The 18,084-nt window shown below is 41.3% G+C and overlaps 2 protein-coding genes across 2 annotated transcripts; both read right to left on the bottom strand.

The window, feature by feature from the left end:
• Positions 1 to 4,106: 4,106 nt before the first annotated feature.
• On the bottom strand, positions 4,107 to 9,472 carry LOC115674747 (GATA transcription factor 11-like). Its single transcript, XM_030597258.2, has 3 exons — positions 9,281 to 9,472; positions 6,399 to 6,650; positions 4,107 to 5,103 (listed from the first exon to the last, which is right to left on the bottom strand). The coding sequence occupies exons 1-3, from the start codon at positions 9,290 to 9,292 to the stop codon at positions 4,408 to 4,410; spliced, it is 960 nt and encodes a 319-aa protein (XP_030453118.1). The 5' UTR covers positions 9,293 to 9,472; the 3' UTR covers positions 4,107 to 4,407.
• Positions 9,473 to 12,066: 2,594 nt separating this feature from the next.
• LOC115674779 (cytokinin riboside 5'-monophosphate phosphoribohydrolase LOG1) lies at positions 12,067 to 15,569 on the bottom strand. The gene is made up of 7 exons (XM_030597292.2): positions 15,368 to 15,569; positions 14,698 to 14,795; positions 14,534 to 14,564; positions 13,532 to 13,631; positions 12,813 to 12,883; positions 12,550 to 12,693; positions 12,067 to 12,450 (listed from the first exon to the last, which is right to left on the bottom strand). The coding sequence occupies exons 1-7, from the start codon at positions 15,479 to 15,481 to the stop codon at positions 12,358 to 12,360; spliced, it is 651 nt and encodes a 216-aa protein (XP_030453152.1). The 5' UTR covers positions 15,482 to 15,569; the 3' UTR covers positions 12,067 to 12,357.
• Positions 15,570 to 18,084: the final 2,515 nt, after the last annotated feature.

Genomic DNA, 18,084 nt, shown 5'->3' on the forward strand with positions numbered 1-18,084 from the left:
CCAAAGTCCCAATTAAAAGGGTTTTCCTTAAATTCTTAGTGTACGATTAAAAGTTAACCTCGCCAAAAGAAGGGGGTTTTCGCTCCTAAGAGGGCCTTCGTGGTCTATTCCCATCCCGTGGGCAGGCTCCACGGAGGCATTTCTTATTTTAACCTGCCGGTGATTGCACTTCTCGCACCACCAATTTTTCATATTTTTATCTTTTTCAGAAAGAGAGAATACCCTCTGAAAGTTTTATATCTCGGTGATCGAGATCCGAACGAGAACCGAAATGAAGCCTTTTAAAGACTTGCTTAGGCCCTAATAAAAGAAGATGTAAGATGAGCTTTGTAATTAGGGATGGGCGGTAGGGCAAGGGCCTTGATCTGACCAGGGCAGTTTTCCCTCACAAAAAAATAGTTGGCGGGGATTTTATCGCTCGCTCCTTTTGGACTCAAGCTTCAACTTTAAACCTCTAATGGTGTCTTCCATCTCGGTCATTTGATCGTGTTCTCATTCTCTCAAGTTGAAGACGGGTAGTCGCGAAACTGCCGCTCTTCAACAAGAGAGAAGCGATCTCATTCTCGAGTCGTTCGAAGCTTATTAATCGCGTCCTCGTCGAGTCTCTCTAGCTGAATCACTCAATCACGAGAGAGGTCTCGAGGAATTTTGCCTGAACCATCAATGGATATATCGAAGGGTCCGACTAGGGCACCGGTGGCAACTTGGCCAATGGTCTCCACTAGGGCACCTAATTTGTTCGTGATATGAGTTTTTAATTTTTCTATATGATTTAGTAAAATACTCCATATATATATATTCTAAAGTGTTGCTTAGCTGATTTTTTGTAAATTTTTTGTTATGTGACTAATGAAATTTGGAAAAAACCAAAACAAGTTGTCATGGATTAGGTGCTAGGCCAATCACGATATGGTCGGCTACATTGTCAGCGAGGGAAGTGAACAAGATAGCAATAGCGCTTAATAATGTGATTAGCATGTTATGTTTACATGTTAATTGATCACTGGCGTGCGATAATAAACACTAAATATTTTAGTCTTGAATCCCCAAGATCGACATAGTTGGTCGGAACGTCGAGGAATTCCGAGCTCATCAATCGAAGGTCATTCCCGCTCAACTCTCACCAATTACGTGCAAACTGGAGTAAAAGGGCCGGGCTTGTTCGCAAGCATCGAAAACCGGTCCGTCGAGTCTGTACGGTGTTTTCAGGTATAGGTCTGTTGAGTCCGCACAGTGTTCCGTTGGCCTTTTTACCCCGGACCAATCGTCGAAAACCCGAACTTTAATCGATCTGTCGAGCCTATACGGTGCTCCGTTAGCTCCATACTCCCTGGGTTACAGAAAAGAGAACATCTATTCTCGACGGGACCGGACCGGACCGGACCGAAGCCCCGCACGCACGGTGCGAAAAGGGATCGTCGATCGACTTAACAAAAAAGAAAAGGAAAGGAAAGGAAAGAAAGGCCCCCACACGAGCTGGCGCAAAAGCTATTGCCAGTTGCCAAATGGAATGGGGAGCCAACAGCACCAGCAAATTGCGTCCATCGACGTCCAAACAAAGCACACAAGACACTTCGGGGATGAAGCTCTTTCGATCTTGTTTCATGTGTGCACGTGAAGGAGCAACGGCCTGTTTCTTTGCATGGTCCCCGTGATTCAGACTCCCACGTTCTCTCTCCATTATTATCACCTTCGAGAGGAGAGAGAGCAAGAAAACGTGAGGCCGCACGCCGGACGAGGCGGCCGTGGCGCCGATCTGGCGGCCGCGGCCGGCGATCTCGGTCTTCGTCCTTTGTGCTCTGTGGTCGCACCATTGCATCATCGTCGTCACCGTGCTTTTGTGGTCAACGATGAGGCTTTTCTTGGGATTCCTCCGTGTTGTTCTCTCCTTATTTTCTGCACCACGGCTTCAATTGTTTTTTCTTCTTTTTTGGTGGCCCTGCTAGACGTTTTTCTTTTTTTTTTTTTTCTTTTCGTGGACCGAGGGCACGAGTAGAGAGATCCGGACCCGAAATCGATGGAACGCCGTGAACCGTTTTGACCGAGCAGGTGATTCCGATACAGATCGGCTTGCATGCATTCGATGAATGCCCCGACCGAATGCATCGACCTGAGGGGTTCTTTTGCCCCTTTAGACTACATTATCAAGTTGCGTTTTCAATATCAATTAGTGCCCGATACTCTTTGATCGCCCGATGAATCTCAACCGCTGCGGTAGTTCCTCTGTCTCACGTAAATGGGTAATCTCAAATTATTTTTTTCATCACGAAATCTTGGAAAAAGAGATTGGGGTAAGTCTATTTATCATCCTTGATAGAAAACATTCCTAATTTCTGCTATAACGTATTTATATAATTTAATAAAATTGGAATAGAGTGAATGCTTACATCTTTGGGCCGTTGGCTCCATATGATTTTTATTAGTTGGATTTTAAGGTTTTATCCACATTACTATGAAATTCTTTGTTTATCTAATTCTATTTTGTAGTATATCTGTTGAATTTGGTTGGAGATTAAAACTGAATTTAATACTACCAAGTGCGATTCTGCTTAACGGTTTATGTCTGTCTAATCTATCAAAGTTGGTATAAATTATAGTCTACACACACACACACAGTGTGTGTGATGAAAATAGTTTTAAAAGATGCTTTGAGTACAAAAAGAAAATAAGCATATTATAAAGAATTTTGTGAGCCACCTATTAAGAATAATCGTGGAGGAAAAGTTTGTATTTATCAGAGCACTGCTAATGTCGGGTCATGTGTAATTAGTACTTTCTAAAATGAATTATTCGTTTTAAGTAAGCTTAACAAGTGCCCTAGTGAAATACATTAGCAAAAGAGCCTATTAGAAAAAAGTTATTAAGCAGCTCAGAGCACATAATCTAGTGGGCAGGCCTGGGGCTTAAGAAGGAAATGCTTACACGGGCTCCCCCGCAGGGGACTGTGAAGACTAACTTAAGAGTTAGATTGCACTTTAGCCGCAAGTTTTAGGACTTTTGGGATACTTATTTCGATCGAATGTGACGTTCCGGTATTCTTATAGACGAAATTCCGTTTTTTGAGTCATTGAAGCGTAGAAAGAAAGACCACCGATCCATGCAGACCGGAATCAGCTGAAAACGAGGGCCCGTATTTGGTTTGGATCGATCGGTCTTGGCTAAATTGTGGCTAAATTGATAGCCAGTGTCATCCGACATGGATGACGCGTCTTTGAAGAGATTTTTAGATGCTTCAAAAGGATTACGTTAAACACGTACCCGTTAAAGATGTGCCATTAACTTGGTCCCCCAGAATGTGATAAATTCAAAGGGGGCAAAAATTCGTCTCCTAAGGGTTTCGGCCGGAGGTGCGAGCCCCTCCAATGGCATGGTCACCTTTTCACAGGCACATCGGACCATCATCGGCTATGACTCCTGGCAAGGCAAATGGCATAAAAGACTCTTCGTACTTGCACTCTCATACATCGCAAGAGGGACGCCATGGCTCGAATCGGTTCGCAAATCTTGGTAGCAAAGCGAAGAAGGTTACAAAACTTACAATTGCCAATGGCGATCCATTGAAGGTCTTTCATTGGATCATATACTCTATTCCTCGGCGAAAAGCAAGAAGGCTTTCAATCATATTCTTTCCTTTGGAGAAAAACCACAAAAGATTGGACAGAGTTATAACATATCTCAACCACTGTTGGAATGTTCAATTTTAAGGTGCAAGCACCACCAGCTACTCGTCAGGCAAGCACGTCATTGCCGCCTCACTGTGTGCAAGTGAAAAAGCCAAAGACCCGCGGCACACTTATCCCCAGATCCATCCTTCGCAGACGACTAAGGTTTACGGAGACCAAGAATTAACTGAAAATCGATTTAGTGACTTTCGACTTGCAAACAAAATCTTAGAACACTCCACCAACCACCTGTTTGGTTCGATCATATTCAACTCCTGTTAAAGACTGACTAGGACAAACTATCACCATTTCTAAATCTGTAGAGGACTCTTCTCCAGATGGCAGGACAAGACAACAAAATCCCAGCATTACTGCAAGTGGCAATTTTCAGAAAGAGAGCAACTGCAAATTACCAAAGAATGAAGAGAGAAATCAAGAGAAAGAGGAGAGAAAATCAGTCTATTACAAAGAATCATTCTATCAATGGCTAATTATGGCAAACTCATCAAGTATCCAGGTTTCAGGGAATTCCATCAGCTCCGAAGTGCACAGTTCCACGACTTCGCCAACAAAGTGCAACCCTTCCCATCTCCCTAAATCAGTACTACTACCTCATCCTACTTATTGCATCCATCTACAGAAAAACCAATTAGCCTGAATATAAAAGAACCAAGGAATTGGAGAACAAAACAAGATCCACCTAAACTCAGATAAAAAACTGTTCTCCTTTCCAGTCGAAATTTAATCAAACAGGTACACACCCATCAGACATTCTAACCTGAGAGTGCCTCAAGTTGTTCATGGCTGCAAACCCAGACTCGTGATTTGCCTTCTTCCTCATTTCGATTACCTTCCTATGAGAATTAGAATGCAATGACGAGATGAATGTGGGACTTGCTGCTGGACGGTACTCTGGGAAGAGGCGACCGGACCTGTAACGAACCCCACATGCATTGCAAAGGGTCTTGGGACCCATTGGCCCTTCTCTCCATTGTGGGGTCTTTGTGACCTCGCAATGCATGCATTTCCTGGCTGGACTCGGATTCTGTGAAGCCGAGTTCATCTCTTCTGCACCAGAGAGCAAATGCAAATTCCTTTCCTTCCCCTTTCTTTTGCCCGAACTTTTTTTATAGTGGCGGTTTTCTGAGAATGACCCAGAAGCTGCCAAAGGACGGAATTTACCAGAAGCACCGCTAGCAGAGGAAACAAAAGGAAGGTTGAACCTAGTCTTCGGCGTCAGTGGGCGTAACCGCTTGCTCCGAGCACGCTTCACAGGGATTAAAAATTTGGAGCTGAAGAGAAGTGAGTTCTCAATTGAACCAGAGCTGCTGTTCTCGAGGCTAGAATCTTTGTCGTTAGAAGTTTGATGGTGGGAAATACTTCTGTTTGAGTTTGTCTCAGTACAGCTTGGCGATACTTTTACTTTAGCTTTATCCTCATTCTAGGCAAAAGGACAAACACAATGAAGAAAAGGTAAACAAAATCATCGATCTTTCTCCAACAGTAACTTTTTTTTTCTGTTGTAAAGAACCGTGCAACAGAATCACTTTAGGAACCCAGTTTAGCAGGTTTCAGTAGCTCCTTCCTAGTTTAAAGAAACAGAAGAATCACACCAGATGGCATTGGAAAGTCTGTTGGTTCTAATCAAGTCAACCATGTACGCACCTCACCAGTTTGGTGTCTAATCCTCTCTGTCATATACTCCAGGAATATAACCATCAATTCATCGTTTGGCAAACTGATTGACAGGACATTGTTTACTTTTAAGGTCTAGAAGGCCACTAATGAAATCATTCTGAGATAATCACTCTAGCTTCCACGGACTATAGATAGTTCTAATTAATTTCATTAAGCATGCCAAACTTAATAAATTCAAGGCAAGCAATCAACTGTTTCGTGTCATTAGAAAAACAGTGGGTCATGCAGAAATCTCCAATTCAGCAATGATCTAGCATATCCTCTCTCCTTGGTAAAAGAAGGAAGGGAGAAAAGGAATTATGTTTCTCATCCAATTCTAAGTTTGCACCAGGCTGAGTCGAGACAAACCAGTCTGGTAGGATTGGGTCCCACGTGAATAGCTAAGTGAACCCAACAGTATTGACAAACTCATATGTGCAGGCATTCTAGATAATTTAGAAAGCAGGAAACACGGTTCCACTCTGTTTATCATCTCGCTTGTGCTTTTGCCCTTTAATTTGATGGCAAAACTTTTGAAACTATCCAAGCACACAAAATAGGATGAAGAAGTTCTTCTCCATAACTTTTTTTTAAAAACTTACATAGCCATAGATATATCAATTTCAACAGATACAGCCTCCATACATCACATCCAAAAAGCCACAACAAACGTAACCTCATGGCTGCAGGCTGATGCTAAGAGTATTGAGTCATCCAATCAGGCTCTACAGCAGTAGGAGTCTTATCATCAATTATTAATTCCAAAAGTGCTATTTGAGTTAAATACATCGTTTCTATAATCATGGCCAAGCTCACTTTGCCATTGTGTTATTTTGACAACACAACAAAAATGTGCTGGACTCTGAAATGACAAAGCGGGTTTGACCATCGTGGAAAGATAGAGTGCCTGTCCTCTCTCTAAAAACACCTCACGGTAAAAGTCGGCACACTTTTAAACTTTTCCATCCAGCATGATGACATTACGGTAGGTATTTACATACTTAATAAATGCGACGTTCAGAATATATCATCACGGAAGAGACAGCATAAGAAACTCACCCTTGAAAGGCTTCTGTCCGGTGCAGAAATATCTTCGCATATTTTCGCACAATAACTAGATGGAAATCCTTCCAAAACATCTGAAGATGGCAATTCCAGGAGTTGGAAGCTAGCATCCCAGTCATCTGACACAATATTACCGTCTACATCTTCCAATGGGAAATCAATTTGTTTAAGGACATTGTCAAAAAACTCATCGGAGGTACCATTGACATTGTCATCAAATATCCATGAGCCCACAAAGTCAATCTTCTGCAAGGATGCCAATTAGAAAAAAGAACAAAATGAAGAGAAAAGTTCACCCAGTTAGCATGATCCTGTTCATCTGAAGGAACCTGTAAGTTGTTCAAAAGAACCATGGCTACATCCACCTTTCTCTTTTGATAAATAAAATAGGATTTCATTGAGAAAGAAACAGTGGAAATGTACAAGATCAGAGATAGAAAAATAAACACAAATAGAAACTACAACAAAACAGAACCAAAGCAGAATCACCAAAGACAGAAGAGTACGTAACAGTAGCATCAGAAGCTTCAATTCTCTCAAATAATCCTTTGTCACGATTTCTTCAACTGCCCCACACAAGACAAAGTGATGCAGTGTTCCAAGATTCCTTTGAGATTATATTACCCACAAAAGCATTTCAATGGCTGAATGACTGAATAGCATTTCTAGGCATGACCAGATATACCTTTCCTGAGGGGATTGAGATCGGTATGAAGTGCATTTACCATAGAAGATATCTTTTGGATCAAGAAGAATTGATTGATCTAATTTCCAGAAAATCAGACAAATCGAGATACAAGTCAATTAGTATACTTGAGCAGTAAATGTCATAATCAGATATAGTTTGACCTCCATGGGTACAGAAAGCATGCTAATCATAATTATAGAGACGCAGCTCACGAGAGAATGACCTTTCAAGGTTAATGAGTAGGTGCACAAGACTTTTGAGTTTGGGTTCACAGACCACAATACTACCGAGCGTTGCCCATACCGCTGAACCACATAACCTATTTATTAATCTGTGTTTTATATTCCAGTTTACCTATTCCATTGATTTCGCACAGCATATGTTCTTTTACACTCTAGTTGTTCCTAACAAGACAGTATTATAATTATATATGGCCAGGAAATTTTTCGGTTAGGCCTTTATCTTGTTTTATTATCATTGCTTAAAGATGTCAATTGATCCTATTTCGAGCTGTTTGCTCGTCCTTAGCTCTTCTATAATCATCTATGTGGCCCAACAAATGTTTGGTTACCAAGTTGGCAGCGTCTGGATCGATATTTAAGTTTATGGATTATGCTTGTGTTGTATAGTGTTGGCAGCTTTATTTTATCTTTTTTTTGTTTTTTTTGTTTCCTACTTGTCTATTCCTGGGAAGTCAAATCTTAACTTTAAAGATTGTATTTTCACTAGTTGCTCCTACAACGGAAGAAAGGGTTAGTTTGGATCCAAAACTTGTTAGCAAGCAGTTTCTGTAAATTTTTCTCAGCAGGTCAGAGCCATCTATTGGAATATGCTCATCAAGGTGGAGATTCATTAAGTATGTGGCTCGTATTCACGGTTCAAGATATGTCTTGGGCTCATGAAAATTGGCCAGGTAGAAGGACTATCAAGGTCAAGTAGATGTGCCAATTGATTACTCTCTCTCTTGGGGTAAAAGCCCCGAAAAACAAGGAGGGGGCATTAGGCCTCTAGATGAATGAAGTGTCGGTGCTAACTGAGAAGAGAAAAACAAAATGTTCTTTCCTTTTTCGTTTTTGGGTGAAAGAGAGAAAAATACAAAGTGACAGGGTGGCCATTCACGTTTTGATGAAAGTAGTGCAGAAGAGTTTCGTGCTTGGATTAATTCAGCATTACTGTTTGTGCCCCTGAACTTTGGTTTCCTCCTACTGTGAAGCTCGGTGTATTCTCCTTGTAGGCTCTACGAAACCAAGTCTATCTCGTGTATTCCTTTGTGTCACACGATATTGTCTACCAATAAAAATGATTCGGAAGGCATACATATTCATTTTATGCTTCTGTAGCTCCTAACAATGAAGGTGTTAGTTTCGACACATCTGACACTAACGGGAACATGCTCTTGAAAAGAGACATTCCTCACAGCTCTTGCTGTGCAGAAAGATTGATATCCAAATACACAGTAATGGGTTCCTACATGTGAAATCTTTCCAAGTTTAAAATGACAATGTCACAGAAAAATTGTCACAGAAAAGGACTTCTCATTTTACAATACATATATCTAATTACCTCCCAACATTCCACATAAAGACACAGAATCATATTAAATTCGAAACCACGTCCCTTTCAGCAGTTTTGAAAAATCAACACCGGCTTTGTCTTTCTTAACAGAGCCTCCTCCATATTTAAATTTTAAAATTTCAAACGACGAATAGACAAAAAAAAAAAAAAAGAGGCGCTAGTGCTATTAACAAATAAAACAGAGACTCAAATCCCTTTCAAGAGCCAAGGGAAACGAAAAAACACAAAGCCCGCATTTGGGAGCAGGACAAGACACAAACGGCATCAGACCCATCAAGCCCAGCAACGTATTACACTTCGACAAAAAAAAAATCGGAAAACCATGTCGGCCTCCTAAATCCGTCAATCTCCACGACAACAAGGTAGCCAAAAAGATCAAACCTTTACACACATTATGCCGCGTTACCCAGCCAAAGAAACCCCACAATGCAAACGGCAACAATCGAAGAACCCACGAAGCTCAACCCCCAACACAGCCCCGCAATGCGGTCGAAAGACACACATCCGCAGCAACCACCAGAGAAATCAACCGACCAAAGAGAACAAAGAACAAGAAATCAAGATGGCCCCCCTGAAGAATGTAAGTCAGGAATGAGGACGGGAGGATCCGAACCTTCTTTGACATGGTCACATGGCTGGACGGGGAGGCGGAAGAATCACCACAACATCGCCAATGTCGGGCTAGGTCGGAAGCCGTTGCTAACCTCAGACCAACGATAGAGATAGAGATAGAGAGAGAGAGAGAGAGAGATTCAGAGGAATCAGCTGCGTGTCTGCAAATGGGGGATTTAGGTTTTTTTTTGGGGAGAGAGGGAGGAGGGGGGGGGAGCGGTCGTACGAGGAGGGCGACCTCACCGGATCTTACCGTGCGCGCGCGCGCGCCTCTCGTCGCTGTCGGTTCGGGCACACCCGCATCCCCGCATGCCGCACGAGGACAGCCCGATCTGGTCGCGGTCAACGCCTTTTTTTGAGGGGTGGGGTCTAGATTCACGTGATCTCTCTCTCTCTCTCTTTTCTCCTCTTTTTTCCTTCTTTTTTTGTTTTCTCATCTTGAGAAAAATAATTTAATTGATTCTAATTATTATTTTTTCTTTTTTCCAGATCTGTTTGACGCGACAACGTCCATGTTTCGGGCACGTTACTTCGTCTTCGTTTTCAGTTTTTTTTTTTTTTGGGGGAGGTGGGCATTTCTAAATTCGTTGAATTTAAATCTCGAATAGACCAAGATGATGATCGTGCGTCCAATAATTCCTCGCGTCCTAAGGTGCATGAATATTGGTCCGCATACTAATGCTATGGGGGCGAATCGCTTGACGCCTTCAAATTCATCACCCATTTTTTTTTTCTCATTTTGGCCCTTTTCTTTTAGTGATGCATGCATGAGTTTAATTGGGACTAAAAGGGGGTCTTAACCCACGCGACGTGATTAATCGAACGTGTCGAGAGATCTGAGCAATTGGGCGTTTTCTTCGCGAGGGAGGGTGGACCATGAACGGGCGGATAAGCGCGGATCATATATGATTCGTGAGTTCGAGAGTTTGGTGATGGCTCGAACGTGAATAGTTCGTGAGACGGGGACCGGAATAGCTGGTCAAACATGAGATTCATGTTTACATTTAGTAGCACGGAGAATGAATATATATGGGGTGGTTGCTCAAGCCGCAAAGCCAATTCCGGCTATATCGAGACGAATGTTTCGGGGCTAGTCCCTCTCGGGTTGATTTCAAGTTTCACTCTTATAATTGACTTACTTAAAGAGTATTTATTTCGCGAAAAATGCATGATTTGCAAAATATTTTCCTAAGAATGATCGTTTATGTTGCTTATAATAATAAATGAACAAAAAATATTTTCATTGTCCACGAAAATATTAAAACATAAATTGTTGTCCATGATGAAAATATTTTAATTGATTGATTATTTCAAGAGATACATGCAATTTTTTTAGGAAAACGTTTTTCAAATAATTTATTTTTCTAATATAAATATTTAATTCTTTTTTTTAATAGGATATAGAGCCTTAATTCATGCGCATCATTATGCTTCACAATTCTCCACAGCACTCGATTGAGATTTTAGATTACCCTTTTATATCGAACTTCTTTTAAGTGTAAATAATATGAAGGTAAATCAAGCTAACTAAATTTTGAACCTTTCTTGAAATAAAAAGAGCCACAAAGATTTCCTTTCCAAATTTCTAAAAAACCTTGAAATTTTAACAAAAACGATTTAACTATAGAAGATGTCATTTTGGGGACGATTTTGTTAAAAAGCACATCTAAAATACTCGCAAAACAACTGAATCAAGAAAAAAGTAGTAATTTCCTCTATACTCAACTTTTTCTCTAACCAAAAAATAAAAAATTTCTCCAAATGATCTAAACAAACCTGAAAATCAAATATTCTTTTATTAAACATACTCAACAAATGCCCCAAAATTAGTTATTAATACCACTGTTTTGTAATATAACTATTACTGATATGCATCGAGGGTGTATGCATCTAGGAGTGATTAGTTCTCAGTTTTCAATGGGCGATTGGTTCCTAGTTCCCAAAATTGGGAACTGAGGACTAGACCATTTGGTCCTAGGATCGGGAATTGGATCGAAGCGATGGTGGTCCAGTTTGGTCCAATAGAACCGATTATTTAGGGTTTAGTTCATATTTTACTAATTTTTTTATAATGAATCTATGTTAATGAGATTCACTTAAGGTTTAGTTAAGAATTTACTAATTTTTTTGAAGAAATAAAATATAAAAAAAGTATATAGAGTCGGTCCGGTTCGGTCCGGTTCCCCCTTGGAACCGGGAACCGGACCGCTCGGATATCGGTTCTACTTTTAGGAACCGGGAATCGAACTAACACTCCTGGGAATTGGACAGAATGTTCGGTCCGGTCCGGGCAGTTCCCGGTTTGGGCGGTTTGTTTTGCACAGCCCTATATGCATCTATACTTCTTGTATAATAGATGCTTGGGTTATAAATGACGGGATAATTTCCAAAAAGTCCTAAATTTATTGTACGGTAGCCAATTCAGTCATAAAATCTTTTGATTATTGCCAATTTAGTCATAAACATTTCAATTATGCCAATTTAGTCTTAAAATTTTTGATGATTTTGCTAATTTAGTCCTAAATGTATTATTTGGATATTTGGCCAGAGGCACTCATTGGCAAATTGTCAAAATGGAATTGGGTTCGGTGGGACGATACCGAAACTACGAATAAATCGAGAGCTAATCATCGTTTGTTATCGAATTAACTGATCAACTCGACTTTGATCTTTCTTTCAATCCTTTATTTATCAAAGGATTTGAGCTGTAATATGATCTCACTTAGGTGGATCTTCAGAAGAAACTTCAACTGATTCCAAGATTTGCAGACATGAGAGGAATGAGGATGAAGAACAATGAGGAAGATAACACAATCACAATTTTACAAATCCATCCCTCTCTTCTTTTTTTTCACATGAGAAACTCTGGAAGATGTAATCATCTCTTCCTCCACAATGAAGCAGTTCACATAAAAATTCAGAATTTCAAAGTTAGTTTCCACGACCCAGTTAGGAAACGAACGGAGGGGAGGAGTGGCAGACGTGTTTGTCTCTTCCTCCTCCTTCCTTCTTCCTTCAGAGACAGAGACGGAGACAGAGGGAGGGAGAGAAGAGAGTCCCTCACGAGTCAGGTCTCTCTCATCTGGAGATGTCGCATTTTGGGTTGTGTCCCAGTTGTTCAGTCTCCCAGTTTAGCTTGGAAGCAACCCTTTCATGGCGTGGAAAGTACTCCTGAAACAGATTCCTCCGAATGAATAAGGAAGAAGAGAGTAAAAGGACAAGCCCCTTGTTCATGGGAGAGAGAGAGAGAGAGGACGATGAATCTGATACCTCCATCTTCTTGACCAAGTCCTTAGCCGAAGGAGAAGAGACGATGATGTGGCGAGCGCTCGGGCTGATGAAGCCTTCCTCCACTGCTTTGTCTATGAACGACAGTAAGGAGTTGTAGTACCCATCCACGTTCAGCAATCCCACCTGCAACATTCATTCATTTGCACTCTCTCATCAACAACGACAGAAACAGAGCAACCCCACAGAGAGAGAGAGAGAGAGAGAGAGAGAGAGAGAGAGAGAGAGAGAGAGAGAAGTATTACGGGCTTGTCATGGATGCCAAGTTGAGCCCACGTTATCACTTCCAGAAGCTCTTCAAGAGTCCCGTACCCACCTGCACCAACAGAAAGAGAAACAAAAACCAGAGTCGGGCTCTCTGTCAGTAACTTGGACCATCATTAGGTTCTGTGCTTTTCTTTGTTGGTCATCCTAGTCTTAGCTTATTCTCTATCCTTTTGGGCCATTATTTTGTCCTTTTGGGCCTAACCTCTTCTTGATCTTTGTTCAACCTCTTTTGATTCCTTTTTCTGTATGTCCTTTCCCTCCAATTCGTTGGCGTTTTGGTACACGCAATTTCACTCCTCCAGGATTTTGCAATTGCTGTGTCATGTCTAATTGGGAGTACTTGCTTTCATGATTGATCTACGCTTCTTTTTAGAAGAAAAAAAAGTGCTGTAGGAGTGTAAAGATTTGATTGAGTGGGATCGACTAGTCCAACTCCATCTGTTTTTTTTCAGATAAATTTTGCTGGTTGGATGCATATTTTTGTGCATCGATCTGCTTCTCGAAGTAATCATCTTCCAGAAGAAAACCTAGAGAGAAAGAGAGTGTCCCGACCTCGCAGCACCACTACCTATGTCTGTCGCTCTTGCCAGTTCGGCCTAGACAAGAGTTACATGATGAATGTTGTCGAATCGGAGTGCAAAATCGAATCAGCCGTCATGAGTTTGACAGTGGTGTGTGGTGAAAGATAGGAACAAACCGGGCAAGGCAATGAAAGCATCTGAATGTCTAGCCATCTCTGCTTTCCTCTGGTGCATGTTTGCCACCGCCTTCACTTCTCCCACCGTTTCTCCAGTCAGCTGCCAATTCATCAACCAAAACACTCAATTCCCCAACAATACAGAGAGAGAGAGAGAGAGAGAGAGAGAGAGAGAGAGAGAGAGAGAGAGAGAGAGAGAGAGAGAGAGAGAGAGAGAGAGAGAGAGAGTTGTCTGAAAGCGCCCTGGCAAGGAGGGAGAGGCAATGATGAGATCGAGCCTGAGGTGGGCTCAAACTAGTGTTTGATTTGTCTGACCAGTGCTTGAGAGCCCAAGACCAAAAAGGGATGACACAAGAAAAGGAAAGCACGAGAGAGAGGGGGGGGGGGGGGGTGGGAAGGGTGGGGGAGGGGGGTGGGTTGGAGAGAGAGACAACGTACAAAAGCTGAGATGGACTCGCAAAAGGAATGTTGGGCACTGTGTGCATTGAAGAATCTAAACAAGTGGGTACAAATGGACCATCAGAGAGGGACAAACTGAGCAAGAGACCCAAACAAAACTCAGAAGCCCCAAGGTCAGGTCCGTTGATGAAGTTCATCAGGATTCCAAACTGACCACAATTTTTCAGAACCAATCAGAGGCTCTTTGCCTAATGAAGCTTTATGGAAAACAGCTTTGATGCAATGGCATAACGCAAGAAACATGAAAAGAGACAAGCGAGCAAGTTCCCGTTTTAGGGATAACAAAGGTGAGGCTGGAAATTCATGCAACAACTGTAGTAGCTGCCCACAAGTTGACGAGGACTACTTAGACTAAACCATCTCGAAAACCGACTGTGGAAAAGGGAGGCAGATAATGCCGTGATGTCTCTCTCTCTCTCTCTCTCTCTCTCTCTCTCTCTCTCTCTCTCTCTCTCTCTGTTTCTGATCTGTTTGGTCACTTTCATCTAAATGTTTCATTCATCGGTAAAAAAGAAGAATATAAAATCATGATAACAGATATACCTCTCTAGGCATAAGGGTCTTGGGAATCACTCTGCAGTCCGGAAAATGACAAAAAAAGAGAGAACAAAAAATGTCAGCGAACCCCAAACTTCAAATTAACACGAATGAAAGAAGAAAGCTTCAGAATGGTAGAAAATGAGAGTTAAAAGCAGATAATTGATTACCCAATGACATGTCGGCCGCCATTGTAGACGGCTCTGGAAACAAGGCCCATCAGACCGATGCTTCCACCACCGTACACCAGGTCAATGTTCCTCGACACCTTCAACATGCATCACCCAGAATATAAATCTCATTAATGTTTGCAACTGAAGGAACTTCCTTTTTCACTGATCACCAAGCAGGAAATTCAAGAATCTGCTCTCAGCCTCTCGTCATGAGAAGCTACTGCGCGTACATGATCAACTCTGTACTTGCACAAGTTATACTGGCATGTTTGCAGAAACAGAGACTTTCTTGATGAAACAGAGTCCTGTTATTTAGCTGAGTCGCCTAAGGCTACGAAATTAAGATGGAGCGAACCATCAATGCCATTAAGATAACTCCATCTGGGAATTCTAGTGAACCGAAATTTGAGCCATCAACATATCAGAATGTCACTTCCATCAAATCAAAGAGAACCTACCCGAATGTGACTGAGACGGAAAAAAAGTAGAGGAATTCTGAGGATGAAGAAGCGACAGAGACAATAAACCAAAAGACTAATGATATGAGCCAGAATGGTGGAATCGTAGGGACAAAAGAATTACAGAGAGAGAGAGAGAGAGAGAGAGAGAGAGAGAGAGAGAGAGAGAGAGAGAGAGAGAGAGAGAGAGAGAGAGGTGTTTGCATTACCAGCTCTCTTCCAAGTTCTAAGGCGGCATCTGTGTAGCTGCTCTTCTTGCCTTGGCTACTCCCACAAAACACACAAATCCTTTTGAATTTCGATTGTTTCGTCTCCTTCTCCATCTCCCAAGTCTCTCTCTCTCTCTCTCTCTCTCTCTCTCTCTGTGTTTGTGTTTTTGGTGACTCCCGGCTTGATAGATCAAATATGTTTGATGGGTGGTGTGTATATATAACGGCCCAAGAGCAAGTTCGTTCTACTATTGTGTGTGCAACTTTTACATTTAATAGCGAGAGAGGTACGGCCTTCTCATTTTATTTTGTATTTTCTCAAAGCATGGTTGCACTTGCACTTGCATCAGTCGTATGTTTCCAGCTTATGCTGTATAGGGTCCCGGCACTAGAACGGTCCAAACTAACGGAAGCATATAGATAAGCACCCCTCACATGTCATCTGCAAAATGTATGATAGTACGAGAATATTTGACCTACAGGGTCGATGTCGTAAATACATACTTGAAAATTCAGTAGGCATGATTGACCCGGAAGTTGTGAGTTTTTTATTAATTGTGTATCTATACTCAAAACGATATATCTTTTTACATATGGAGATTTGATGGTAAAATATTTGTGGTAATGCTTATTTATGAGTTATCATACTTTAAAAGGCCAATGAAGAAGCTCGTTTAACGATTGAATTTTCGCACGTTCTAACTATTTTATCTATAAATCCACACAGAATAATTATCAATTTCTTCATGCATGTGTACTCGAAACTCGAGTTGGGAGCTAAAATCAAGCTTTCATTAAGGCCACTTTTCCTTGATCATCCAAACCAAGTCAAGATGCTCGCTTCAAGTTCAACATAAAAAACCCTAATCTTCAGAGTCTTTCCTGATCTGTAGAAACATGTTAGTTGAGCTCTCTTTTCTTACCAACTCCTTGCTTTGTTGTGAACAGCACAATTCACGGCGATGATGAACAGTGCATTCTGCGTCCTTTCTTGTCCAACATCATTCTAGTCATCTCCCATGAAGCTACGGTCTATCTGAAATTCCCTGGCAAAATATGTTGGGAAGACATTGACACATCATAAGAGAGACTGTAACATAGTCCTCGACGTAACCGCCGAGTGTATTTGCTTTTTTTTGGTCGAAGAGTGTATTTGCTTTTTAAGAGGTAGACAATGAGCATTGCCACTATTGGATGATATGTCCCGGCACAAAACATGGTCAATTTGCGCATCTGGTGCAACCACAACTTACGTCATCATGAATAGTGTGTGTTTGGCTGGAACACACTGATCACTTGCTTCTATTGTTGTTCTAGCTAGGGCCAATTTGAGGCTCTCTCATATCTCTCTGACTTAGATGTGGTCTAGAGTTTTCTAATGGAAGAGAAAATGTGATCTTCTTTGAGTTAATTTCAAGGGTTGGGGAATTGGTTTCTGTACTATTTTGTGGAAGGGATTAAGAGGCGATGACACGGAGTCTAGCTAGTTTGACGTATAAGAGGGTGGTGATTTATTTTGAGCTCAATCACAATTTAGAAAGAGTACTTTTGTTCTTTTGCTGGGTAAATAATTTGAAGTATGCTATCTTGCTCCAATTTGGAGTTCAAATTTGATAAATTCAGCGCGATTAAGTTTGTGCATTAATCTTGATATTGTGTGATTGAATTGGTGCTTTCCTTTTCTCTAATGTGCATGATATGTATTGTATTGCTATACCCTCACTCAACCACCCATGTCTCTCACTCTGCGGTCACAGTCAAGACACTCTTGTTGGATGAATAGGGAACATCTGGTATGTAACCTGAGAAAAGAATAGGGAAGAATTGGTGTTATTTTGTGTTTTATACACATATTGGTAACATGAAAGGACAAAGAGGTCCTCTCCATCTCTCTCCACATTCTCGCTCTCTCTCAGTTGGACCAAACCATGTTGTCCCCCATCCCCACTCTCTGATGCTTTGCCTTATCTTCCTACAACATTTGGTTCTTCTTCTTCTTTTCTCCCTCGTTTTTGCTTAATTTAAAATGAAGGATTGACCAAAAATGGTGTAGTTTAGAGCCATGCAAGAAGCTAAACTTATCCCATGCTTCAATTCCAAATCCTTTCGTCGGTTTTGTGGTCAAAATTCTCTATCTCCTCCCCCCCACCTCCTCCCCCACCCCCCACACCCCCCCTCTCAGTTTATATTGTTAGGATCTAATATGCAAGACGGGCCAATTAATATTGTTCAGATATGGCTGCGTAGGTGGATATATAAGTGGTACAGATAATATATCCTGCTTGTGTATGTATACTACAGTATATTGCTTACTTGGCTTCACTGTCTTCCTGCAAATGCTGTCTTGTACGTTAACCTTATCTACGATCCTTTTGTCTTGTCTGTGTGTGCCCCTGTAAATTCCCATTTCAGACATGTTGTGGGCGATGGTGTTGCACTGTGTAAATTTGTTTTTATATGCTGAATTCTCCAAGTGATGGATATAGTATTGGACGGTCTTGGTTATTGATCTCTACATCTGCTACAGTCATCTTATCTACGCTTAGATACTGTGAGGTTAAACATTGAACATAACTCCATAAACTTAACGTGGGTTTGGAATCTTCTTCAGTTAGGGATGATCTAACTACTCCAAATTGATAAAAGTATCTCCACGCTTCATGAGAATTCGCACTCAACACCATTAAACCCCTTGAAAGTATCTCTATCTCTATGCA

The sequence above is a fragment of the Syzygium oleosum genome, unplaced genomic scaffold, assembly GCF_021117445.2.
Source record: "Syzygium oleosum isolate NSW1041296 unplaced genomic scaffold, Sole_v2.1 Sole_v2.07, whole genome shotgun sequence".
Taxonomy (NCBI): domain Eukaryota; kingdom Viridiplantae; phylum Streptophyta; class Magnoliopsida; order Myrtales; family Myrtaceae; genus Syzygium; species Syzygium oleosum.

Bases quoted from the DNA above. Each gene is read 5' to 3' on its own strand.
- LOC115674747 (XM_030597258.2), bottom strand. The intron at 5,104-6,398 runs GTGAGTTTCTTA...CCTTTTGCCTAG, and splicing joins CGGACAGAAGCCTTTCAAGG to AATGAGGATAAAGCTAAAGT.
- LOC115674779 (XM_030597292.2), bottom strand. From the start codon at position 15,481: ATGGAGAAGGAGACGAAACAATCGAAATTCAAAAGGATTTGTGTGTTT. The intron at 14,796-15,367 runs GTAATGCAAACA...TGCATGTTGAAG, and splicing joins TAGAACTTGGAAGAGAGCTG to GTGTCGAGGAACATTGACCT. The intron at 12,884-13,531 runs GTTTGTTCCTAT...CTGTTGGTGCAG, and splicing joins TGCTTTCATTGCCTTGCCCG to GTGGGTACGGGACTCTTGAA.